At 43.5% G+C, this 27,451-nt stretch overlaps 1 protein-coding gene and 1 long non-coding RNA gene across 3 annotated transcripts in view; one reads left to right on the top strand and one right to left on the bottom strand.

Moving 5' to 3' along the window:
• Zfpm2 (zinc finger protein, FOG family member 2) overlaps positions 1–14,779 on the bottom strand; it is a 399,960-nt gene extending 385,181 nt beyond the window's left edge. For both annotated transcript variants that reach the window (XM_063257768.1, XM_063257769.1), the window contains exon 1: positions 14,619–14,779. In XM_063257768.1, the coding sequence (XP_063113838.1) occupies positions 14,619–14,658 (40 nt within the window). In that variant the 5' untranslated portion in view covers positions 14,659–14,779. The remainder of the gene's footprint in view (positions 1–14,618) is intronic.
• A 2,888-nt stretch (positions 14,780–17,667) lies between these two features.
• LOC134477951 (uncharacterized) lies at positions 17,668–26,963 on the top strand. Its single transcript, XR_010050289.1, has 2 exons — positions 17,668–18,816; positions 25,235–26,963. It is a non-coding gene; the product is annotated as an uncharacterized LOC134477951 (long non-coding RNA).
• Positions 26,964–27,451: the final 488 nt, after the last annotated feature.

Raw genomic sequence — 27,451 nt, 5'->3', positions numbered from 1 at the left:
CTAATACAGACTTCTTACACTTTAAAGGGGGATATATTTAAAATATTTGTCTTGTTACTTCTTTTCCTAAATTAAAACTGAGTTAATTTCCACCAAAGTGTATACTTCTGGATATTCTCACATAAGCTTACTAAGATCACAGGAAATTTTAGCAATAGATCTATCCTTCCTCTAGTGTCTAAATTAGACAGATATTGAACTATTTCATCAATCTATTTTCCTTTCTCCTACTCCCCCTTCCAGAGGTGTAGCTGTCCTGTCCGTAACCCAACAAGGAGCAGGGCCGTACCCCAGAATTTCAGGGCCCTGCTCCTGACCGCCCGCCCCACTGAAGGATTATTGGTAGCGGCACTGGCGGTGCCATGAACACAGAAGGCCCAGTGTTTTCCTTTAGTTCACTTTCAACAACTTTTCCAGCTGGTTTCATTTGTAACTGGTCACAATTATAATGAAAACCTACAGTAGGCTTAACAGAAAGGCAATAAGGAGAGACTCGTGGCATCTCAAAATTGTCCCTAATTCCTGCAGAGGCATCATCAGTAATTTCTTGCACATTTTTAGGTATGTCTCATGAAAACAATGTGCGTATTTACCTCTCTAGTCCTACTTGCATCTTGATTTTTTTCCATGTTCTGTGTCTTTGAGAGACTCACTGATCTGATCTTTTATCACACATTAGGGAGTTGGGCCAGAATCTTGTTTACCCATCGCCTGCTGAGGACATTTGGTTGGTTTCTAATTCTTTGCTATTATAAATCGTGCTGTCATAAAACCACACATGTAGGTTTCTATGCGGTGTGAGGAGGTGCCGGACTGAAGAGAGGAAGTGCAAATCCTTGTTAAAAACTGCCAAAGTGTCTTTCAAACACGCCTCACCAGGCCCAGCAACAGTGACCCTACTGGCTGCTGAGAAGGTCCCTTCCGGAGTCCTGAGTCACACACTGTGGTGCTTAGCAACACCCAGGACTGAGTGCAAAGCCACCACCCAAGGCCACCTCCTGAGTGAACACGGCCCGGTGCAAAGGCACCGCTCTGTCCACTTCTCCTGACCGAGTCGTCCTGCTGCGGTAAAACCCTCCCCTAACTACCCACACACCATCCATCAGCCCTCAGCCACACAGCCAGTGTTAAACCTGCCAGAGACATTCAAGGATGGCCCAGGACAGTTGAGTGTGAGAGATAACCATAACTGCTAACTTTAACAGAATGAAAATTAGCTGAGGTCCGCTGTCCACTCACGGGTGTCTCATCCGCTCCCATTTCCAAGCTGTAAACTGGTAAGGCCCCATAATGACCCAACAAGCCAAGAAACACTGACCAGGCTCGATGTTCAGAATGAGTGCAAGTTCTCTAGCACGAGCACGGTAGATAAAACCTTGTAAAAATCCTACCCCAAATCAGCTCTCAAACCACATTGTTGGTCAATCTTTTCATGCATTTTAATATTCTGTCCACATCTACTCACTGAGTGGACCCTGAAAATATCATCCTCTTTAATACCTTACTCTTCTGGCCAAGCTATCAATGGAGTTGTGATGCAATGCCCTCTAATCCTATGTAGATCTCCTACTCATCCTACAAAGCCCAGCCAAAATAGGACCTCATGCTACAAGTTATCTCCACTCATCTAAGTATTTCGGTTCCCACATCCTTCATGTTCTCATTTACCAGTAATAGCATAAATATGTCTTTCTCCTTCACAATTAAATGTGCTGGGAGAAACTACAATTTATTCGTGTTTCTATTTTTCCTTTCCACAGTTTAACATAGTATACAATACTTACCATATATTTGTTTAATAAACTTTGAATGAACAAGTGGAAATTTTTAAGTTTAATTTGAAGCATGTAGGCGACACAGTTATCGTGTAAAAACTACAAAACCACCTTCATTAAAAGACATACTTAAGAAGTGAGTGATTTAAACAGCGTTCATTGCTTGTTCCGCTCATTTCTCTGAGTGTTTGCTCTAGCTCTGGTTCTCTCCCCGTAACTGGGGCACAGTGGGAGGAGACGGGTTCTGTGGCCACTCAACGTACCGTCTAGTTAAAAAAAACCACCAGTCAATCGGTAGAAAGTGAAGAAATGCACAGGAAATTTCCGATGAGCGGAAGTACGATAAAAATAAAATAGGGTAGTAGGCTTAAGGAAGAAAACTGAGTTATGCAGGGACAGAAAACCCTGAAGGCGGGCAGGGACTCACTTCTGAAGCACTGACCCAGGAAGCCCAGGAAGGGCACTCCGTGAGGGGGGACAGAGCCCAGACTCCCGGGGCAGCGTGGGAGCACGAGTGGCTGTCTGAGGCTCGGGACTGACACGGGAAGAAAAGCAAACAGAGCCTCGGAGATCCCGTGAGATGCACCGGACAGCTGGAGAAGCTCTGACATTACCTGCAGTGGACAGGGACTGCAGGGCTTAAATCAGCAAACGTAAGATTTAACTGGATGTCTTTGAGAAAAAGAATTTGACAAATAAGTAAAATTGTTCCCACCTTATATGAATTCGTTTAGAAGAAACGGGGGATTGTAGATGCCTGCAGAGAAATTATCCCGAGGGGTTTTACGGGTGTGATGGGCCTGGGCAGCCCACCAAGGGCCTTGTGAAAACTCTTTCTAGACAAACTGGAACACACCAAAGTTTGCATAAAACGTGTGGCTTTTCACAGACTCTTCAAAGCCTAAGTACCCCGGGCCGACAGCTCTGACTTGATATGTAAGAGCGTTTATTTTTAGGAGACGGAGAAGGCCACGCTGCCAACATCTGGCCCAGCCCTGCAGTGCTGGAGGCTGCTTCTCACTCCAAACAGCACTGGCGGGAACCAGAGGTCAGGGAAAACGGGTCCACTGCGGCCACACCTGCACCTCACCCTCTTCCTTCTTCAGAATGAACCCATCCCAAGCAAGAGGCAAAGCACCTCACAGTGGACGCAGACTGGCCAGCCGCTGCTGGGCTCCCTCAGGCTGTTCCTTCAGGAGATTTCCTGAGGACTCATCCAGAAACTTCAACCCGCTGACCAAGGGGCTCGTTGCTGCTTTTCCTGTGAGCATAGCGGCTCCTCTTTCTATGCTGGGACGGTTTTCCCCTCTGCCAACTTTAATTCTCCTCAGTGCACAATTATTTTTCAGACACAGCGTGCCCATGAAGCAGGGTTGATCAAAATACAAGGTGTGTTTAAATTTGTAGAAAGTGTCATGTGAGAGCCACGTGGCCCGTAACCCCCTCCCTCCGCATCCCGCTCTGCCTGACCACTGTCCCATCGCCTTGCCACCTGCTCTGGAAGAGCTCTTTTCTGAATGTCTTGTTGAGGTTCGATTAAAAAACAACAGTGAACACAGCTTCCAAGGGCCACCAAAGAAAAGGCAGGCTGACAATGCATCACGGTTCGTCTTCAGCCATGGTACTCCATGGATCGGGCTCCTCCCCAAGGGCAAATGACCATGAGCACGTAAGGGTCAGCCCAGCTCAAGACACTCACGAAAGAGGACTCCAGAGCGGCTTCAGACAGCAGCACAGTCAGTGGGATGAGGTGCTGCACAGGAAGGAGGATATTCCGAGGGGTCCTAATGGTAAAGCGTCTTTTTAACGTAATGTGTTTGTTACATTTAGTTATCTTACTTTCTGATCATACTTTGTATGTTTAAAAAAAAATACACAGTACAAAATCAGATGGGATAATAAAAAGAAACAAAATAAAGAGAAAAATGGTTGAAAAGGAAGTAGCAAATACTCAGGGACATTAGGTATATTCGTGTGTACACAGAGAAACAGGCGGATAAACTTTACAGGCTGCTCACAATCCAATCAAATAAACAGGATCCATGTAACTGCATTTACCAACAGCCGCTTTGCCTGTAAATGAAACATCATGGTAGCTGTATAACTTAAAAACGGAACCCCAGAGTTACACAGAGGCCGTCCAAGGAAATCCACTTTTGTTCTCTTTTCCCTCCTGTGGCAAAGTGTTGACCGATACTGGCCACCGTGGGGAGGAGCTGGGAACACGGGAGTCCCCAGGAATGCAGCTGCCCGAGTTACACCCCAAAGGGGAGCTGCCCTGCCCTGAGTCAGTCTCAGCAAGTTTGTCTCACGCCGCTAGAGTGTCTGCGTCAGCCCTGAGTAGCCACAAGTGTCCAGCCACCTATGCAGGACACCTGCAGGTCAGCTTGCTGACATCTGTCCATTGTGCCAGCTGAGCCCCTGCTGGACTTTGGAGGTTGGGCCCTTAAAACCCAGAGAAAAGTGATGCATTAGAGCATTTCTCAAAGAGAGTGAGCACACGGTCCTTAATCCAACTTCAAATCCAAACCGTCCAAACTCCAATTCTGTGACGGTTGCGCTAATAATTCACAGCTAACACGGGGAAATATTTTATGCTAAACTTAGCCTCCTCCTCCCTCCTTTCCTTTCTTTCTCTCTCTCTCTCTCCCCTGTTTTTGTTCTTTTTTTTTTACCTTTCGTCCTTCCAATAATATTTAATTACATTTGAATTCCGAGGGTTCTGCAGTGCTGTCCCATGGTAACAGATGAAACCGCTGACTCCTATATTTTAAGATGATTGTAACAGATGTCAAGAATATGGGGATTTCCATGACTTAAACACAAATTCACATCCTGACAATCCTATCAGCGGTCATATTAAAGTCCAGCAAATTGCAGGAAAACTATTCCCTGGCAATGACTCGTATACAGAGTCACCCAAATGTGCCAAACAAGGGTTCCCCAAAACTCCACACATCTGCGTTGTACTCGAGAACATTCTGACCCTGGGCTACTCTGCACCTCTAATACCCAGGTATCTAGAGGTAAAAACTTTAATGTATATAGTAATTTTTCCCCTCAACAACTCTTTCTCCAAAGTGTATTTGGTCAGTTGAATTGCTAGGATATTTGTAACACTTTACCTCATAAGAGTATGATGACATGAAACACACATTGAAATCCTTACATCTTGCAAAATAAGACATAAAATATTCCCCGATTATTAAGAAAACATATGTCCTCGCCCTCCAAAATAGAAGCAACACAGAAGCTTCTATTAAACAGCACAGCACAGAGAGACAGGGGCACCTCCTTGCCTACAGACTGAATGTCCACATCTTTAAAATGACTACAAATACTAGAGCCTAGACCTAAAAAAGAACGAAGGAACAGGAGCGGTGTCCCACCTTGCGGGAGCGCGGCATCCCTGGACACTCCACCGAAGCGACCTCTTTGTCCTTCAGGCTTGCCTGGCAGGCCCCATCTTCTATCGCAAAAGCCAAATCATCTGATCCCAAACTAACTGTCAACTGCCTGTGATGGTGAGGAAGCCAGACATCAATCAATCAGGTTTTATCAGACGCGCTCTTCGTCTCTCTGTTGTGCGCATCTTATCATCTGACCCAGTTGTAGCCCTGACTTCAGAAGCTTAAGCAACTTGATGACAAAATACGCGCCTGTTTGTCCAAGATGCACGTCGGTAAGAAGTGGGTGATATTTTTAGCGGCGACCTAATATATGTGCAAATGAAACCTTGGACATTTCACCTAGACACCAGGCCTGTGCTGCTCCTCTCCCCTGCACCCCTAATCTATCCTTGCTGGTAGGAGGCCCAGTGCTCCCCAATATGCCAGAGGAGTTACACACCAGCGAGACGTCATAGGAAAATGAGGATATTTTTATGTCAAGTAGCAGGCAGGCTATCAAAATGAGAACTGGAGACTGTCACTCCAAGAAGAGAAAGGCGACCTGATTGCTGAGGAGGACAACAGCAGAGCAGACGGTCTTATCCTAAATAAATAAAACTAACTCTGAAAATTGCAAGCCTTTTACAATTTGCATCGAAGTAGTCTTAGGGAAAAAAAAAAAAAAAAAACTGAAATCTGCAGTCCTGCTGCCAAGGCTCCATTAGCTGTGCACTGCCGAGCGGGTACCGGAGAGGCAGGCCCTGCGGCAGAGGCCACCCGAGATGGTCCACGCAAAGTAAATATTTATTTGCTCCACAATTTCCACACGAAAGTGAGAAGAGGAAAACACACAACTGCTTTATGGCTAAGGAGGCTGCATTAGCATACGTAACTGTCTTCCTGCGTCAGTGCATCTTCTCTTCAAAAAGCAATTGCTTAAATTTTTATATTTTCCTTAAAATCAAAACACCCTTCATGATAAATAGGCCTTTTATTAACAGGCAATACAGCCAATTACACACTCTCTGAGCTATAATACATTCTGAGAGGTCTTTAAAAGTAGCAGAAAATTTGTCCCCAGGATCTAGCCATGTAAACGGATACCTGAGTTATATAAGGAGAGGTCATACAACAGCCCAAGTCATTCAGGGACAGATTTGGAAATGGCTACAACCCACATCAAGAAAATGACTCGCATGCTGTAAGAAACACATCATTCCCAAACATGCCCATTGGCTTCACAAAATGTTTTTGAATTTAAATTGCAAGGTTACTAAAAAAGTAAATGCCTTTGATTTTCTGAGCACACACAAGACCAAAAATTTTACCAGTATAACAATGGCGTTTTCCATTCTGAAGTCATTCTTTGGAAACATATTCCACTGGTAATATTTTTTAAAATCTAATAGTAATATTAAAAAATGCATTAGAATGTTGAAATATCAAATATGCTAAGACTAAGCTATGCCACAGAGCTGGGGGTGCAGGTTGGTGGTGGAGCACCTGCCTGCCACATCCAAAGCCCTGAGTTGGATTCCTAGCACAGCCAAAAATAATAATAATAATAATAAATAACAAGTTTTATCAGCTAATTATAAATAATCACATTGTTTCATCAAATTTTGTAATAAGGTTCAAAGCCACTGTTCCAAATTAGGTAATCAAAATGTAGTATGTACGGAGGAAAAGAAAAATGTGTTGTGTGTTTAATTCAGGTTTACAATTACCATTTCATGTTTATTTTTAAAAGTTTATAATTTTTAGCTTTTTTTCTGTATAAATTTAGCAGACTTGGGGCCTCACCTGGCTTGAGGGTTTGTTAATTCCTCAGTTTTAATCCCCTAATTCCCAGCCCACTGAGGTGCCAGTAATATCAGGACACGCCACAGCGACATAAACACAAGTCTTTTGCCATGAGCACACTGGTATTTAATATTCCAAAGGAATATTTAAGAAAAATTTAAAGTGCTAGATCAATAAAAGATGAAGAACAAATATTTGCTTCTAAGTTTTGTAATTACTTCTTTACTCCATTCAAGTTTAAAGACTTTTGCGAATTGTATGGCAAACAGAAGTTTTAGACGTTATGCCTGAAAAAAATCTGTCAACTAATTTTCTTTATACAATAGTTTATAGATATCCATTGGCTACAACTTTGTTCTGCAGTAAAAGATGTCTGCACAAGTTTTCCAAATATAGATCACAGTAATTCATATCTTCAAAAGAATTTATCTATGAAGAAAAAAAATCAACAAAAAGCTAATCCTAAATGCATATAGATGTCCCTTCAAAGATAATTTTCAAACACATTTTAAAATTTAAATAAAAACTGTAATATAGATTTGTAATCGCCTACAAAAAGGTACACATTACAACTGCAGGTATCATAGTTATATATTTTTGATAACCTATATTTAAGCTATGCTAAATATTTGTGAATTGTCTGTGATACATCTGACATTAGCAAAGAATTATATTCATGAAATTTCAGACTAACACCTTTGATGTCATCCAGCGTTCAACTGGGAGGCGCTTCACAAATAAATAAACCAAGCAGACAGTGGCAAATGCCCAGGCGAAATGAAGGTTACTTAGTATTAAGCATTATGCTAGTGCCTCTTTAAAGTGTGCATCTTGCTTTGCATATGTGGAGTACTGCCAGGCGAGTACAGCATATCCAGCATCCCCTAAAGGCTTTCGGCAGAGGGACGAAGGCTCTGTATGGACAATGCAGGGAGGGAGTCAGGTGTGTGGCATTGTTTACCCTCGCAGGCAGGCACTGACACCCACTTCCCCAGCCTCCATTTTCCTGAGATGCGGGCAGTTTCCCTACACCCGGTCACTGGAGTAGCTTTAGTGCCTGCACTGGTTTTTAGGTACCATTGCTAAGTCTAGCGATGACTCTTGAGCATAACATTTCATTTTTAAAAAGTTGAATTGCTAATGACTGGATTTTAAAAGCATCACCTTAGTGATTAATACATCTCAGGAGCCAGCAAAGCAGCATGGGCTCGACTTCCTGATTTGACAAACTTAGGATGCTTTATTATCTTGGCAACCACTCCTCAAAGATATGTACCCCCTTAGCTCGTCGTTCAGGATTTTCCGGATTAAGAATGCGTATTTGTTAATTTCAAAATATTTCCAGATAAATTTTCTTCCTTCTACTGCAAAATGCTCCTGTCTCACTCACAGAAAGTCATCTCACACTCATCTTAAGCAAAACTGGCCCTCAAATGTACTTGTCTTACATGGTGGGTATATTTAACAAGGAACCAGAAACGAAGGCACAAAAGAGAAGAAAAAATAATAACAGCCTTTTATTTCAACACATAAAACCCTGGCCAAAACCAATTCCATCCAGTAATTGTCGCATATTCATTTTTTGAAGTATTTGCCAAAGACACAAATTACTAAAGCTTTAAATAATCCTGACTAGACAATTCTTCTCTACCTTTCTGTCATCTCAAACAGCCAAGCTGGCAGTAAAGGCATGACACCCTCCCGGGCAGGCTTCTCGCACTAATATTTAAATCTTACATCTCCCCTGTGATTGGAATTCAGCCTCTATTCACAAACAAAAACTAAATCAATGTTCTCAGAGTTCAAACTAGATCCCTAAACAGTTTGTCACTCTCCGTGCACAGATAAGATAAACTTTCTTTGACCCAAGAGATGAAGTTGCCATGACGATCAGAGAGTCCACTTTCTATATTGATATTTTGCTGATGTAACAACAAATAGAACCAGATCCTAGGGCCGATAATGGTGATTAATTAATACTAATATTGATCCCTACAAGCAAGAGACAAGGCTATTAACTTGAAGCCTGAAAAGTCAATTGTTACCTGTGGCAGAGATACTAGGAGCTGATTTGGAAGCATAATAAACAAATGTGCTATCTTTATGCTAATACCCTTAAAGAGATGGTTCTTTCCAGATCGCCAAACACTGCTATATCCGAGCTTATTAATTTGACTGCATTTCAGCTTTTAAACATGTAATCTTATGCAGTGCAGCACACCTACCCCTTTATCTATGGTAGAAACACATTCTTCTGCTACTGGAGTAACGGACTGGCTCTGCTCTCACTGGGTGAGAGAATGAACTGGTAATCGCACACAGAGCAGGCACTGAATTGGACTGAGTTTCAGAAACATCTGCAGTGCTCTTCAGAAATGTTCTATTCCACTCCTGCCCTGGGAAAGTAACAAAGCATCCCGGGGACATGCCTTGAAGACAAGAACTCCAAAGTTAAGGTGTCCACTTATACCTTTGAGTGAGCAAAGACTGCCTTTAAAAAAGGGAAATGTTCTTAAAAAATTTGTATTCCTACATAAATTCCATTTTAGGTTTTGCATACAATTTAGTTTAACATCAAAAACCTTCTCTAGATGGTATCGCCTCATTTAAAACTTGCACATAACTAGGAAGGCAAGTTCACTTGGGCAGGCATTTCTTGAAATATAAACCTAAATTACAGATGACTAAAATTAATTCATTCATCCAATAACTGTTGAACAAAAATTATGTATTTAAAATTAAAGTTACATATATAAAAAATAAATGACAAGGCCATTGTTGATTTATCTTGTGTGGAAGAACAAAATCATGGAAATTAGAAATCTACGTGTCTAATTCCAAATAACTCATTTTACTTAATATATTAGATTCAATTTTGTTCTCTCAAAACTTTTTCCATTGTTAATCTAATCTGATAGTCTAATAATGAAACAGAGTTATATTTCTTTTAGTTTTCTTGATCCACTGGAAGGAAAAGCTAACTAGCTCTTAGCTATAAAGGTTAAACTTACTGAGCACTACTATATGAATATTGGTAGACAGAGGTATAGGTTAAACAATGGTATAATCTATGAAGACCTTAATTTATACCACAATCACCGAAAAAACAAAGAAATGCATAAATCTGTGCATTAATCTTTAAACATATAATAAAATTTTGACTAAGCTGGATATAAAATTCAGGAACAAATCACATATTTTTTAATTCCCAATTTAACTACACCAATTTACATGACATGACAAGTTACTATTTTTTATGTCTAGTTTTAAGAAGTTCAGAAAATAAAATTTTAATTTATAAAGATTGATTGGCAATCTTTGATGTCTCAAGCGAATGCTGATCTCATGGAGAAGACTGATCTCTCCAATCCCAGATGTTTACATTTGTAACTGAACAGATGAAACTATGTTATTCTTAAAGTCTCCAACTACAATTTATAGAAAATTGAAGGGAAGTATTTTAAAAATATTGTAATAAGTAACATTTAACTTCATAGTTTTTCAGGCTCTGTAATATTACAAATGAACTACATTGAAGCTACCAGAAATGGAAATTATAGAGGCAGCTCTATTAATTTGCAGTCATGTTGCCAAGTTTTAGCTTTAAACTTTTTGTCTAGCAGCCAGAGATGAAAATCCTAATGTACTCATGCCACTGAAATTTTTTTAAAAATGACCTCATGATTAATGATCCTTTACAGGTAAGTTCCCTTACATTTTCTTTAACTCTTAAAGTATTATTGCATTAGCCATTTCAAAATTATTTCTAGATTTTTTCTGAAAAAATCTACACAATTAAGTTATTCTAAATTCATAAATAAGTAAATTGATCTTAAGTTGTTCACAAACAATTGGTATCATTCTATCTGTTTCATTCATAAAATAATTATTATATAGCACACATAATCCTTTATTTCATGGCTGGTGTAAAAACAAGATTTTCTGAAATGTTTCTTAGCCAAAAATGTAGAAACCAAAATCCCTACATGAGAAATATCACAAGCCAAAAAAAAAAAAGGTTATTTTAATACTGTATTTTAATATCATAAAAATCAGTAATTAATTGTTTAAAAGTAAAAATCTATCTTGATATAGAGCATGTGAAAAGCAAGACAGCCTAACTGTGCTATGAATGATCAGTGTTTTTCAAATGTGCATGAGAATCCCAAAAACCTTTTTAAAAATAATAATGCAGCAGATAACCCCAAAATGATGGATTAAATATAAATAAACTTTTAAAACCCTGTCAAATGATGAAAATAACCATGTTCATTTTTTCCCATAAAATGATGCTAAGGTTACAAAAATGATTCAACCAGGGCTTTCAACATGACAAATACTAAAGAATAAATTTAATATTAACATTTTCACTTTAAACCAGTAAATGAGTTATAAATAAAACATTTACCATGACCCACTGTTTTAAAAAGTAGCAGGGAACATCAAAACGCCAATACGAAAGTTAAGAAGGAGTTGCAAGGCCTGAATTTGGGAAATCCTCCCAAATAACGAAAAGGTATTTTCGTCACTAGGACCGGGTTCCAACTTCTGGAGAAGCCCGTCCACACCGCTGACAAGCTCACCCGAACCCGGCACATCGCACTGTCAACACATGCCTGGGCTCCCAGTATCTGCTTCCCTTGGAGGAAACACCACCTGCCCCTTCCTCCAGCCAGCTTCCCGCCCGGGCTGGACGGGCTGGACGGAGCACTGATGCTCTGAGCTCTGAGAGCCCAGCCCTCTCAAAGTTTTATGGAAGCTGTAGGTGCACTGATGCCCTTCCTTCTCTTCATGAAAACGACGTGTTTGAGCGTCCTTCTCTCCTTCCTTCCTTCCTTCGGCCCAGGAGCTGGCAGGGGCCGATAATGACACTCATTTACGCAGGAAAAGCAAGGCAGACTGACTCCTGTCCAGCTCTCCTGCAGTCCTGCAGCCGAGGTAACTGGAGCAGGGGCAGAGAGCAGCCACGGCACTGCCAGAGACAACAGCCTGGAGAAGAAAATCACGATGAAACCGCACACGACACTCTTCCTATCATAAAGAGATGCACTGGTAGAAGAAAAAAATCATCATTTCTGTCATAAATTTTGCAGTGCGGCCCAGAACACAGGACAATCTGGGCAATTTATTGGCATATTGGCAGGGGTGATAAGACTTAAAACAACAACAGCTAGCAGCTGTGCGAAGAGATGGGCTGATACCGGGATGGGCTCCCGCCCCAAACACCTCCCGCCCTATCAGGGCTTTTTATCAAACCAGGATTACAATAATAGCTCATGAGAGAAAGCTTCTGAGGGAAGGCAGAAAATACAGTCTTGGAATAGGAAAAAAAATTTGAATTTTGGGACAAAACACGGGGCAAAATACATAATTTATCACTGTATTATCAGGAAATCCAGGCAGTCTAATCAAGGAGCACTGAGTGACTATTTTTTGCCTTATCATCCAAAGTGGTGAAAACGGAGAAGGAATTATCAGGCTTCTGCAGATTGCTGGGCTGGAATTTTAATGGTAATAATCGGGTTTCTGATGGTATATCTTCTCCACTTATCTTTCCCATTATCTCCTCTTATCTGGCCAGTCATCATAGCAAATTAATGGTGCTCTTTCAGCGTTGGCTTTTTATCGCTGCCCGGAGAGCACCCAAGGGGAAAGAATAAGCAAAATATTAAAATACTGCATAAATCACAATTTTAGATAGCAGGGAACTGTATGCAGTCAAAGAAAAAAAAACTGTGCCCAACAACCTTTTTGTCCTTTAAATTGACTGTCTTCAGACTTTCTGGTAGAGCTGACATTCTGCTTGTCACAGTGGCTCTAAATTGGGTATATTTTATCAACACTGCCAAAGCTTTTTTATCAAGCCCTGGACATTTCCAAGTTTAAGATGTAGTTTGATTAGAGGTGGGAAATGCTATTGTTTCACAAAATACCTCTTTCCGATGTTTTCCAAACTTGTATTTGACACAGAACGTGGAGAGGAGCAGTGTAATTTGTCACAGGCGTCGGCGCACCCCTAAGCACTACTGAAAGTGGGCAGCGGGAGCCCGAAGGCGGTAATGACTCTGAGTGCAAGGCGAACTTCTGCTCTGCAAGCCTGCTCCTTAACGCCCAGACAGGGAAAGGAGACAGAGTCAAGAGATCCCAACAGAATGACTCCAGCTGCTTAGACCACATTTAAATATCTCCTCCCAAAAGCCGAGAGAGAGCCCTGCTCTAAGACAGCAAGTCCAAGACCTCTGATTTTTCATTTGCCTTGAAAGCAGAGAGGGAGAAGGGGCGTCCACGTTTGCATGGATCATCACTGTGACCCCAAACTGAATCCAATAAAACTCTGACCTGCCTGGGTATTAACAATGCACATGCACACATGTATCAGCTGGCAATGACCACGGTGAACACACACACAAATGTAACTGTTCACTTCTGAATGAGAGAACTTTGAAGCATTTTTGATAGTTAATAAATCACAGGACTCCAATAGGCCAGTAAAATGTTTTATGACCTATAACACAAGAGTAGCATCAGCAATTAGTTCCAATGCTTTAATCTTCAATTATATGAGGTGGACATAGAAAGAAAGAAAAAAATCAACGTAGCTAATTGAGAAGATAACAAAGTATTCCCAAGTAGCGTCAGACCGTCCTTGTGCCATACAATCAATTAATATTAATTATTTATTAACAAGCTAGACCACAGCCAGAAACTAAAACGCATTTGCATTTAATCATGTTTGTAATGATATCATACTAAGCACGGTTTGGGACTATAAAATGTAATACCAAAGCAGAAAGATCTGATCAATGTAACTCTAAAAAGTAGAAGCAATTAGGGAAAGCCACGAACAATCACTCCGAAAAGTGAAAGTCCGGAACGATATTACTACTCGATTAAAACAGTGTGCAGCCAAAGCGAAGTCCATTACTTGCTTTTTAACCCAAGTTGCGTAGTCTGGGATCTGAAATTCAGCCTGGGAACTGAATGCAGCGCACACAACCCACACACAGGCACAGGGCTCAGCACACTCCCTCGGCCGAGGCGCCCTGCGCGGCACCGGCCCATCGCCACCCAAGGGCCAGTCGGTGGGCACCGCGTCTGCCGCACCGGGCCAGGCTGCCACCGGGGCGCGGGGCGCGGGGCGGGCACCAGGCGAGGGGCGCGCGGCCGCCGGCCCTGCGATCCCAGGACCCTCGCCCCGAACTAGTCCCGGACTCAGCCCGGGAGGACCGGGCCGGGCTCGCCCGCACTCCGTGCCCGCGGCCCGGCCGCCCGGCGTGCAGAGGCCGCTCCAGGCCCGGCGCCCGCGGCGGCGGCGGCGGCGAAGTTGGCCTGGCGTCCGCGCGGGCAGGTGCCGCGGCCGCGTCCCCGCCGGACCCCGGGCCACGCGCGCTGCCGGCCCCGCACCCGGACCGGACCGGACCGCACCGGAGCGGAGCCCGCTCCCGGGACGCGCGGGCCCGGGACCCCGGCCGCCAGCGCCCCGGACCCCGCTCCGGACCCCGGGCCCGGCCACCTGCCCGCAGGGGGGCGCGCGGCGCGGCGCGAACTTCACGCCCACTTTCCGTTTCGCTTCGGCCGCGCGGCGCCCGGGAAGTTCCCGCCGCGCGGGTCCGCGGCCACGGCGCGGCGCGGTCCCCGGAGCCCCACTTACGTTTGATCTGGCGCGGCTTGCTCTGCTTGCGCCGGGACATCGCGGCTCGGCTGCGGGCGGAGAGGAGCGCGCGGGGCCGGTGACAGCGGAGGACGCGCCCGCCGCCCGCGCCCGCGGAGATGCTGCCGCCCGCCGAGCCGAGCCGAGCCGAGCCGCAGCCGTCCGCGCCCGGCGAGGGGGGGGGAGGGGGAGGGAGGGGCGTCCGGGGGAGGGGGAGGGGCGTCGCGGGGGAGGGGGGAGGCAGGGGGAGCAGGGAGGAGGCCGCCGAGGGGGATTGGCTGCGGCCGCGGGCGGGGCGCCGGCCGGGATGCGCAGAGCAGGGGGCCCCGCCCGCGCAGCTGGAGGACGCCCCGGCCCCCCAAACTTTGGCGGCCCCGCCTGCGCCCCCGGAGCTCAGGCCCGGCCGGGCCGCCACAGCCGGGGACCAACGCCACCGCGCGTCCGGGCGCGGAGTCCCCGCTGCACCCGGAGCGCAGCCGCACCCGCGGGGCCGGCTCCGGCCTCCAGGTCCACGCGGAACAGCGAGGTCCACCCGCGAAGACTCGCAGGTGCCGCGCACCCCAAAGCCGGCCGGGCCGTGGGCCGCGTGGCTGCAGGCGAGATGCGTGGGGCCCCCGAGTCCCGCGAACCCCAACTTCCCGAGGCGCTGCTCCCACCCTGCCCCTGCCCCTGTCCTGCACCCGGGTTCTGCCCAGGGCGCACCAGCGACTAATAAATACTCTGCTCCTGCCACCCTTTCCCAGGCAGGTAAGAAGACCCCGCCACGGTGTCAGACTGAGTTTCTAAAGTTAGTTTTCTCTTGGCTCGTCCTTGTGTGTGTGGCAGGTTGACGCAGGGCCAGAGGACGACGCACTTTGTGAGGATTCGCGTAGGCGCTGTGGCCCAGGTGTACCCAGCTCGCTGAGCTGCGTGTTCCATGTCCTCCAGGATGGGCGCAAAGGACTGCCTCGGCCTCAGGAGCTGCAGTTCAAGCGCGGCCCCACGCGGTTGGCTCATCCCCCCAGGAGGTCCTGAGATTGTCCACCCGGGTCTGAAACTGGGGCCCCCTTTGTGTGACTGGCATCAGTGTGAGCCCCACCAAGTGCCACCTTGAGAGAGTTTGGGGTCAGCTCAGGGCATCAGCTGAAGGAACCTAAGGCAGAGGCTCACAGCCTAGGACGCAGGGCCAGCAGCGTCCGTCAGCATCAGGGCGGCTCTGCGAGGTGGGAAGAGATGTGCGGAGCAGGGTCTGGCCAGGAGACTTAATACCAAGCAGAAGACCAGTCGAGCAATCTATTACCATTAGTGCTGTGGCCCAGGGGTTGTGAGAGTACAGAGCAGGTCCTTTTGGAGTGATAAAGTCCTTCCCTTGAAAAGCCAACAAATGAAGGTCCTGAGTGCCGCCAGAAAGCACGGTTATTTGTGCTTGTGTGGTGCAATGAATAAAGACTGAACCACAGATTTGTAGCTCCTTCATTTTCCTTTCATGACGATTAAATCTGTGTGCTTAGAGTCTTAGAATCACAGGTGTTTGATATTGTGGTTGTCAAAGATCTTTTACAAAACTGGCCGGCTTTTTATGTCACCCAAAAGGAATGCCCATTGGAATTGAAATAACATAACAGTGTTGCTTTTGGCATTGGACGTGCTTAAATATGCAAAGCAAAAGAGAAACAAATAAATCTCAACTAAAGGTTCAGCTTAAAAACTGAAAGCAAAAAAGTCAGGAAATATAAGCCAAGATTGATAAAATAACCAGAATGCATCATTAGAAATAGTGGTAGTTTGTCTAAATTTATGCATGTATATTAACTACAGTCCATGTGACTGAAATAAACCGAGGAATACTGTTGTGTTTTGTATTTCCCCCTCATTTTGAGTGAAAATATGAACAATATTTAAGGTCTGATTTTTCTTGTCTTTTTAACCCAGTAAGATTATAAAATAAAAAGACAGCAAAACCTATAAGCAATTATCTCTGTCTAAATGGATATTGCTGCTTCAAACCGCAGCTACATGACTATCAAACAATGATTATGAAAACCGCAGTGGAGAAGAGAGAGCATCAGGGAACGATATTGCAAAACCACAGTAACAAACGCGACTGTGATACTGAAAACCACAGCTCACAACTAATGCCTGTGTGCTGCAAATTACTGTTTAAATGTAAATGTGCAAAGGTAAAAGTGATGGCACACAGTGATTCCTCATTTACTTAAAAATGGATTATTCATTTTCCAGACTCACCAGTTTAATGTCTACCTATTGGTTTACCTGGAAAAGTTCTGCTTTCAAAAAATCCTTTGAAATAACAAATAAAAGGTTAGTCAGTTTAAAACAGAGAGCATGCAACCTTTAATCATATTTTATGAAATGTTAAAAACTGATCTGAAATAAGGAAATATCTACCTCTGTATAGCTCTCTCTATGAAGGTCTTTGGAAATGAAGAGCCTTGTAGCACTGAGCACAAACTGGGCCAGGGAGGGCTCAGGGTCCTTTATCACAGCTTCAGTGAGAATGTAACTGTCCGTGATCATAAACAGCCATTTTTAGCTAGAAAACTTGTCCCACAGTGACACGAGACACCATTACCAAAACTTCTTCAATATGGGAAGGCAAGCATTGGTCTACAAATGAGAGAAATTAAAGTACTGCAATTTTCTAAGATTGCCGTATTTTTCAAACAAATATACAAAATGCCTAGTTAAACATGAATTTCAAATACACAAAAATCGATCTGTAGTATGAGTATGTTCTATGAACTCTTTGGGTATATACTTATCCTAGATCATGGGGCTTATCTGACATTCAGATTTAACTGGGCATCTTGTATTTTATCTGGCAAACCTGTAAGCTGTTTAGCATTTTCCCATATTTATGGTTGTTTATAATATTGTTTATTTAAAAAGGCAGAGAAACCCTAATGTGCTTCCTGCAGACATAAATATATATAATTCTTGAATGCTGTATTATTCAGAAACAGCAAGGTAGAAGGAATAAATTTCTCTATAAAAGTTCTTACTTTATTTGACACAGTATGAAATGCACCCCCAATGTAAATGGGTTGCATTCATGTGTGTCTTACCCTCGGATTTGTTTTTAAAATGTGTTTTTTTCCTCCAAAGGATCGACAAATTGATAGAGCAGCCTCCAAGGCCACATCTTATTAGACAGCAAGCTGCCTTCTTTATTATGGGAGTAAATAATATCCAAAAGCTTTAGAAAGCCTTAATTTTTGCCTTGGTATTCGCACCAGAAATGGAACACAGTTTATCTGCCTTGATTTAAGATTATGACACTGAATTGAACAAGAATACTGTGTGAAAACAGTGTTTAGTATTTGTGGATCTTTATAATTTCAACAGTTTAAAAATAACAATCAACAAATTCATCTAAATGGCATCCTATTTTACAACTACGAAAAAGACTATCTGCTTCCTTGCAAAGGAGCCCGGGGCTTTGAAAGGATTCAGTCAGTCTAGAGCAAGAGCTCTAACTCAGTTTCATGTGGACTGCCCACTCCCGGAAAGACGTCTACATGCGCAAATGGTTTTCTAAGGGGTGGACCTATTAAATTCATCAGCTTTCCAAATTATGTGAAAAAATATTCTGTGAACCAATGTGGCTTAAGAAACACTGTTGTCTTTGCGAATGTTTATGAGACATTGAAAAAGCAGTTGTGGGTGATTGCAGTGTTGCTCTTTGCAAACAAGTCGCTACACTGATACAGGAAAGTCAGGTGAACCCTATTAAAGCAATTGTTTGTCCCCCTGTTTGAGAAACGCAAAACTTACCTCTGGCCCAAAACAACTATTAAAGTCATGGCTGCCCTGCGTTTAGAGACCTCTATGGATCTTGCTGCCTAGCACTGTCCTGGGTAGGAATGCCATCTCTTAAGGAATGAGTCCTCCTTACCCAGAGTGCAGTCAAGTGTGCGAGACCCTTCCTCCCTCGGATTAACAGAACGCTGCCTGGGTCTCCTGCAGTGATGGGCCGCAGTACCCCACACGGTTCCTGTTGGAGTCTACTGGGGACTTTTCCCTGAAGTCACCAAGTAAGACAAGCTGTCTCTCTTCTCTGCGGCTGCACTGAGAGCAGCAGGCCAGCATCAGGGAAGAATCCCAAGTCAACACAGAGGACTGCTTCACCTCATCTTGTCCTAAGATTAGGACTCTGGACATTGCGTTGTCTGAGGTCCATCAGCACTGTCCATTCCACGTAAGCGTCAGAGTCTTGGTTATGTTGGTTATGTATTTTGCTGTCATCTGTTACCCTGGTGAACCCCTTAACATCTGCTTTCCTCCCATAGACGCTCTCCACCAGGGAGCACGCAAGTCCCAGGAAGGGGCCTTGCGGTGGGTTCCACATCGTCTTTTTTACCACCATAAAGGCATGTGCTGCATCAGATTACACTGGAAAACTAATTCCATGTAAGCTCAGGGCTCTGTCTACTTCCGCACACTTACCCTCACAGCAAGATTTAAAAAAGCAAGAAACATGTCTGTCTTTTTACTAATTATGCCCCAAGTGCTGGTCACATAGAAGGTCCTAGCAAAATTGTTCAAAACAAAAAACAAAACCAAGGTTCAGAGTTAACCCCATGTTCTCTGAGGACTCCTACATGCCCAGTAGAGCCACACACAGGGACAGGACATGGTAGCCACACCTGCACGACAGGACTCCTCCGTGTTCTCAGTCTGCTTTCAGAAATATTACGCAAAACTCTGGATGATTGCCGTGCTTGCCCTGAACAGCCCCCACAGAGCAAACAAATCTCACGAATCCTGCCTGGGCCGCTCTGCAGTGAGAACACAGATCAGTGAAGAGGTTATCAGTCATGACTGGACATTTGCTTCCGTGGAGTAATCTTTGGGGAAAGTTAGTGTTTTTCCCAAGTCAGTGATCCTAAGGGCGTGGTGATGGATTGCCAAGCACGTCCGTGACCCTCCTGATGGGAACGATTCTGGGTCCAGAGGTTTGCTTTTACTTTCAACTTCCCTTGCGGCCTTTGAGCAACCATCGCACAGATTACCACGCTCATGCACCTGGTGAATGCTCTAACAATCCACATGAATAAGGGTTAGACTTCTAAGATGACTTTTAGTTTTGAACCTATAACTTTTGTTCTAAATTCCCGAATGTAAAAGAGAAAGCTAAAAAGATCTTGGGAATACTTGCTGTAGGTAGAGCCTTAATGAAATCACATATCTTTGCTGTTATCTTGCCAAAATAACATTCAACTAATGCGTTGGGATGAACGTAGGGTGAAAGGCAGATGTAGGATTAGGAATCACCACACTCGGGCACGCTGATGGGAAAATCACCCAAAAGGAGCAGGAAAAGATGTTTATACCACTTTTTAAATGTATCTGGTAATGAAAATTTAAAAATCACGATTAACATATTTCTTTTAGAATGCTTTTGCTAAATTATACAAGCAACTATATGCACAAAGATTTGAAGATCAGAGAGATTTGCTATTGTTCTTTTGGTATTTTTTGGTACTGGGAATCAGCCTCAAAGACCTTGCACTTACCGGGCAAGCACTGTACCGCTGAGCTACATCCCCAGCCTGATCTGAGAGATTTCAGCGCTCATAATGAACATTAGGTATCTGTGCTCTTCACATCCCATTGATAATTGCTGTTCAGAAGTATAATCATCAACTCTGTTTAGATGCTTCTTCTGGTGTTCACCTTCCATTTCCAGATAACATGGCTTTCTGTTTTTTGACTGTTGACTATATTGAGTATCAAGCATGAAACTACAAAGATGTGGTAGCTTCATACCCTGCAAACACACATCATCTAAATTTTTGGTTAAGTCAAACATTTGCATATTTAGAAACAGCTAGAGAGTATAAGGTGTGAGGATTATTTTCTTTTGATCAAATTCTGTTTTCCCTGGAGTTAATAATGACTTTCTTTACCATTTCTTGTTTTTCTGTGGCCTATTCTGATTTGCCCTCAAAATCCTTCACTGGGCAGTTTGACACACACTGGGGTACACCAGCGCCCCAGCATTGGGTACCTACCATGCGGGCCTGTCCCCTGCGGAGGAAGATGCCCTGCTCCTCTCTAAAGTAATGGATCCTGGAGCCAAAATTTCCATTTCTTCATCATTCTGGGAGTTCTCCTGGTTTTTTTCTGTATTGGATTTTAGGTTTCTTCATTTGCTGTGTGATACGCTATCATTCTATCATGGCTTCTCTCTCTCTCTCTCTCTCTCTCTCTCTCTCTCTCTCTCTCTCTCTCCCTCCCTCTCATTTTTCTCCTTTGTTGGTTGAAATGCTCAATAGTTGCCTGAGAAAATGTAAATGTGAGCTCACTTCTTTTTAGCATTTGGGATAAAAATGGTTTGGCAAGACGACAGTTCTCTGTACAGTCACTCTCGATCTGGTTGACCACGTCATGAAGCCCCCATTCTAGGTGGGGCATTGTTTGCTCTTGGTTTTCAGGCAGTGCTTCCTGGCTCTCTAGTGCTGGCTGGTTCTGCTCAGTTTGCTCCAGCAGCCCAGTGCAGCCGCTGCCCCAGCCCCCGGGAAGCTTCCCATCCTTAGCCTCCACCTTCTGGAATTTTACCTGTGGTGCCCCCTTCTCCCCGCGAGCTAAGGACTCCTTCACCATTTTGGCCTGGGAACCTGTGTCTGGTCACCAGTTCTAAGACATTTCCTCGTGTTTTGCTCCTACGGCACACCCATCACTGCTCTGGGGTCTCCGTGGACGACCACTCCTTCTGTTCTCTGTTCTTTCCTTTTCCTGTTTCCCGTTGGCCACTTGCATTATTTTCTGGAAATGTTTCTTTCACTTTGTCATCTGAGCTTTTACTGAATTTCAGGCTTCTGCGATCATATTTTAATGTCTTGGATTTACTTCTTAAGTGTTCTTTTTCAAGGTATCCGTCTTTGTTTGGCTGCTTCGAGTCTCTCTCTGGCCACTAACTATACATTGCTTTATGACGATTTCGTTGGTCCCATGAAAACTTTCTGTTTCCTTGGGGCCTCATTGCTTTTACCCTTTTTTTTCTCAAAGATTAAGCATTTATCTTTCATGTTAGAAGTTTTCATACAGATTTGGTCATTCTTTACTTTTTGCTTCTAATGACTGAAACTACAAATAACTTTCCTCTACATGAAAAGGGCAGAAATTGGGAATTAACGATTCCCACGGAAACTCTGCCCCTGTCCTCTGTCCAGCCCTAACCACGCCCACTGCCTGGGTGTCCACTCGGCCTCCAGCATGCCCTTCCTTTCGTCACCCTGTGAAGCCACGTCAGCTTGTGCTGGCTGAGACTCCTGCAGGGAGTTATCCTGCAGCTTTCCCTAGTAAACTAGGTCAATTTCCACTCTCAGTGGTTTACAAAATTTATTGACTGATCCTTCTCCTATTTCTCTCACTCACCCTCTCTCAATCTCTTTGTCTCTGTCTCACTCTCTCTGATCTGGTATGTATGTTATTTTTAAAAATGATCTTTTCCTGGCATTGCAAAATATCAGGAGAGAAGGCAAGCTCATAAGATCAGTTACCCCAAGATAGTCCAACCTGAATTCTTCAATATACCTTTGCTTTTGTTTTTTAAATTACTCTTACTGTGTACCCGCACTTTATCTCAGTAATACAGTGGTGTATTGTAAAATAAATCGTAAGTGGGAGAATCATAGAAGTGCTATGATTTGGATACGGTTTGCTTCCTACTTGTTCCGGACCGTCCTAGTGAGGGGGGAGTAAGGGTAGACCTGGCAGAAGGTCATCGGTCATTGTCTGCACCATTGGAAAGGATCAGTGTTAGTCTAAAAGGACTGTGGCTAATGGGTTTCTACAGGGCTCCGTCACCCATGGTTACTACGTGCCACTGGGTCTTCACCATGGACAAGCAGGCACCAGCACCAGGCTCTGACCCTCCAGAGCCACAAGCTGGATAAAACTATTCTTCTTTATAAAGTACCAAGCCTTGAGTATTTTGCTATAGGAACTAAAAATGAACTTCTGTGCAGAACGTATAGTTCTAGCCCCTTTCCTCTCAGAACACAGCACCAAGAGGTAACTACATTTAACCCCTCCTGTGATGTCACACAGTATACCTGAGAGTCTCCTTATTGGTGCATCAAACTTAGAAGGCGTTGCTGTCACTATCTGGTGTTAATTTGCACATTCCTATTGTTCTTCTGTCTCTGCCTCGCCTTTCTCACTTGTATTGTAAAACTCAGTGGCATGTTTTGTTCAGCAGCTGTTTGCTTTCACCTTTGGTCTGCACATTAATTTTTCAGGTTGAGAATTATGTACAGTGTTGGAGAACCTCTTCACTGAATCAAAGGCACCTTCTATAACACCACTCCACTCCATGTACAAGAGAATTTGTCTAGTCTAGGCCACACCTGTGATTTTCCCTTACATTCCACCAACTGGCTACAATCATGCCTAGGATTAGTTTGCTTTGTAATCAGATCATCACTTTTTCAAGCAGATTCTTTTATTTTAAATGAATTTTACTTTTTAAAAAACCGATCCTCTATAATTGCACAGAGAGTTACGGGCACAATTTTATGGTTGGTACTCAGTTTGTCTTTCTTTTTTGCTGTCAGGAACTGTGCATGACTAACATTATTTAGTTCCCAGCCCATTTTGGTCCCGGCTTGGGTTCCTGTTCATTCCTCTCCTGGAGGATGTATATCCCTCCTGTGGCTCCTCATCTACCTGGTACACTAATGGAGCTTTTGCCAGCTGTTCCGTGGTTATCCTGGAAACTATTTTCAGTGGCCTGATTCTTGAGCTTTTCCCACATTTTATATCCTATCTTCCTCATTTTTCTGAAGTCTGTCCTCAAATAATCTTCTCAGAAATGGTACATGTGAAATAAAACTTTAACTTTATGTATGTGAAAATGTCATTATTTTATTCTTACCTTTTTTCTGGTTGTTTAGCTGGGAATGTAATTTGCCCTGAGAAATTTGAGAGAGAAAAGGAGTGTTCTGTTGTTCGCTAGCATTCAGTGCTGCTGATTAAAAACCTGGTTTCAGTACAAAGCTCTGATACTGTCTCTTGACTGTCTCACTTACTGTATGAAATTTTACAGATACATGCAGTACCACTGTGTGTTTGTGTGTGTGTGTGTGTGTGTGTGTGTGTATGTGTGTGTATCTTTTGAGACATGAGTTAACTGTGCACTTCACTCCTCCTGCCTCAGTCTCCTGGGTGCTGGGTTTACAGGCCTGCACCACCACACCTGGCCTGAATGTTCTAAATTTCAGTCCGGCAGTCACAGTTTTTCTGGGCTGCCCAGCAGAAACCTGGCTTCCTCAGCCCTCACGAGCACCTGCCGTTCAGGAGAGTTTGCTCATCGTGCTGTATGGGAGTGGGGGTTCTCTAATGAACTCTAATCCTGTGGCATAATCTCATATTCCTCTTAGTGATTAATTTAGGAGGGGGTAAAGGACCCAAATCTGGACAAGAGAAGAACTTGCTGGAGACATTGTGAAAGCAATCTTTGTTCTTAAGAGAGAATTATGGGTCGTGTTTTTTCTTTCTCCTTCTAGAATTAGGCACCAGCAAATGCTGCATTTCTTTCTGTGTCTTCTACTTTTCACAATGGGGAAAGCTGCCTAAAACAAGCCCTGCTCCCAGAAAAGTGCACAGCAAAGACACTCGCGGGCAAATACAGTGGAATTTGCTCCTACCAGGCTCAGCGTGTTCTGTGCATTTTGATTTCCTGGGCAGTAACATTTGTTAGCTTGGAACCATTTCTGTTAGGTTTTTGTTACCGAAACCTGAAGGTATCTTAACTGATGCAAACCTGTAGAAAGATGAGTCTTTTATCTTGCATTCTTGAGTCACGTGGGCCGAGGAGGAGGGGTGGAAGCATCCACGGGGAGTGGGAATTTCATCCTGTGCTCTGGCTGTGAAGCTTAGTAGTCAGACTTTCTGTTCAGCCAATGGCGTTGTGCCACCTCTGCTGAGCCGCCAGTGGTAAATCCACCTCTGTAGATGCGTCTTGTACCCGGCACGCTGTCATTACTGTCCCTGGTTTGAATATTAGTGTGTCTACCACTTAGCAGTTAATTTTTTGCACATTATTAAATGTTTGTGTGCATCAGTTTACAAAAATGGAAACGTAACGCTGCCTACTGCAGACTTGAGCCATGTATATTAAATGTGTTAATATATGTGAAGGGCTTAACATGTGAAAAGCATTGTTTAATTATTAGCTACTAACAAATTAGTCCAAAATCTTCTTCGCCTTATTTTGTACTAGCAGAACCCTAATCTTGTTCACACTATCGGGTCAAGGTTGTGCTAATTTTATGAGGCTACTTCCCAGTAGGTTTGGCTGTGGGATGTGGTTCAGGCCAATGAGCTACAAAAGAAAAGCGACCAGAGGACTCCATGAAAGCCCAAAGTGCTATTGCTTGAAAGCCGGATGCAGTTCCTTCTCCACCACGTCCTCCTAGCTTGAATGGGACATGAAGCTTGGGGGTTACAAAGCTGAATCCTGGCTCTTGGAAGGCTGTGGTTTTATTTGTACTTCAATATATTTCTATCTCCTTCATATTTTGTAAATTGCTTACTAATGTAAACACAAGGTTTTGAGTGACCTCTTTCCATCTCCCTTGCCTTTAATGCTGTACCTTTTCTATCACCAGGTTTGTTTCTCTGGAAGAAAGAACCAAAATATCGCCTACTCTGAGGACTATCGACTTTTAGCTTCAAATCCAACACATAACGTAAGCTTGAGTCATTTGCAGGAAAGTGGCTGCACTTTGAAACCATGTTAAGTGAAACATCGCAAACACAGGCTTAGATATCACATAGTTTCTCTTTTATGAAAAACTCAAAGTATAAATAAAGAAAAACAGAAGACAATAGGAAGCAGGGAAGTCTTTTTCAAAGGGGAAGGGAACAGGAGATGGGGAGGCGGGGCAGAAAAGGGCTGAAAATAGGGATTCATTTTTCTTTTAAAAAATTTTATTAAAAATAAAAGAATGAAACCAGAAAAGAAGAAAATAAGAAAAAGCAGAAAACACATAGATTAATATTTTGAGTCTTACATTTCTATAAAAATAAAAGAGACTCAATAGTCTGATCAGCTTTGATAAAGGAACAAAATTAGAGCTCCAGCCCTCTCCAGTCCCACAACTTATCACAAAGTTGCACCAATCATGACAAAACGTCACTGATGCCAAGATGGACAAATCGCCGAGGTACCAACATTAAGTCCCAAAATAGATACGCACACAACAGACACTGATTTCTGGCAAATCTGAAAAGCAACAAATGGAGAAAGGACTGTATCCTCAATAAACATATGGGAACAACTGGATGTCCCCATGCAGAGACCCCAAACCTTACAGCACATCCAAAACTTAAGACATCCAAAAGTCACCTCAAAATGGCTCACAGTGGGTTAAAGTGAAGGCAGGGGTGGCCTGAGTCATTGCTCGGCTGATCACTCTCTCTGGGACAAAGTACATGTTTTTTCCTTATCATACTAATGAGGCAATGAGATGGTTATGATGTGTAACATGTTCTTTCACTCGTAAGAATGTTTTCATGGAGCATCCATTTACCTAGAAAAGTGTCCAGTTGTATCAGGCACTTTTATCTTCTCACCAGGAATGTAAACATTGTGCACTGCGAATACTTACTAATAAAAATAAATAAAATGCACGACACACACAGTATCCATTATCAGACACTGGGAGGGGCAGGGGCCCTGGAGACACGCGGAGTATCTGTGCTGGTCCTAGGCATTTGTGTGTAATTAAATTCCTGTACCACTTAGGGAATTTTATTGATCACTCAGCCTCTTTGTTCTCATTAGTGATCATTAGATTTTTTTCAGGTTCTATATTTGATGTCTCTATATTGCTAAATGTTACTTTTAAGTACTGTATTTAGGCTGTGGATTTCTAAAGAGTAGGAGCTTTGTCTAAATATTTGATTTGTGTGCTGCTTACTTACCTAGACAGAGTTTTTAAATGCTCTTGATAATGTTGACAATTTGTCAAATGTTGAAATGAATTTTGCTGATTACCTTTCTGGCTGCAGTAAGTTGAAGAGCTCCATCCAAATAGTCACGTCTTTGAAACCAGTTGCACTGAGAATTCCTAATCTAGATGTCTGGAAAAAGAGCAGGTACCTTCTTACTGTGATGTTTATGTTGCAAGAAATAATCTACCAGTAAGGAGTACTGGTTTAGAATTTTCAGGAAAAGATGGCTGCTTATTAGAATACTTGGCGGAAGGATATTTTGAAACATTCTAGAATATTGGGAAATTTAGTTCATGACTAGGTGTTTACGTATATAGGACTACATGACTTCATTTAAATATTCTCAATAAATGTAACATTGAAAGACTAAAGACCTAGACAGATGTCATCAATTCTATTTTCTGTTTCAGTTGTATTCTAAACCCAGCTTTTACCTGCATAGCTTTTAAGTCCTCCTTCCTGTAAGAATTCTGCTGCTACTTTGACACACACGTCCTGTCCCCCGTTTTTCTCAGGCTGGCAGGAAATGGCCCACCATGGATGGCCAAACAGGAAAGCGCTGCCCGCTGATCACCCCTCTCACCAGAAGCCAACACAGCAGTGTGAGCTATTTATGGCAGCGGTAAAATATGGAAGGGTTTCCCTTTTACAAATGGCGAGGCAAAGATTGCCTTTCTGGTGAAATATAACAAAACCCAGACTTCCTTGTGTAGGAGTCACTTCACACCGCATCTGTGCTGTGCACCGGACCGCTCCCAGCATCAGCACTGCTGCGTGGACAACGGCCTGAGGAAGGGAACCAGCTACAGTTTAATTCTGGTTTTTCTGCACTGGCTGGAATCCAAAACAGAGATTGACTTAAAAAGCAG

This window comes from Cavia porcellus, unplaced genomic scaffold, assembly GCF_034190915.1.
Source record: "Cavia porcellus strain 051 isolate PalLab524CR breed Dunkin Hartley unplaced genomic scaffold, mCavPor4.1 scaffold_10, whole genome shotgun sequence".
Taxonomy (NCBI): domain Eukaryota; kingdom Metazoa; phylum Chordata; class Mammalia; order Rodentia; family Caviidae; genus Cavia; species Cavia porcellus.
Note: the sequence above shows the minus strand (reverse complement) of the source record. Positions and strands in the feature narration are given on the sequence as shown.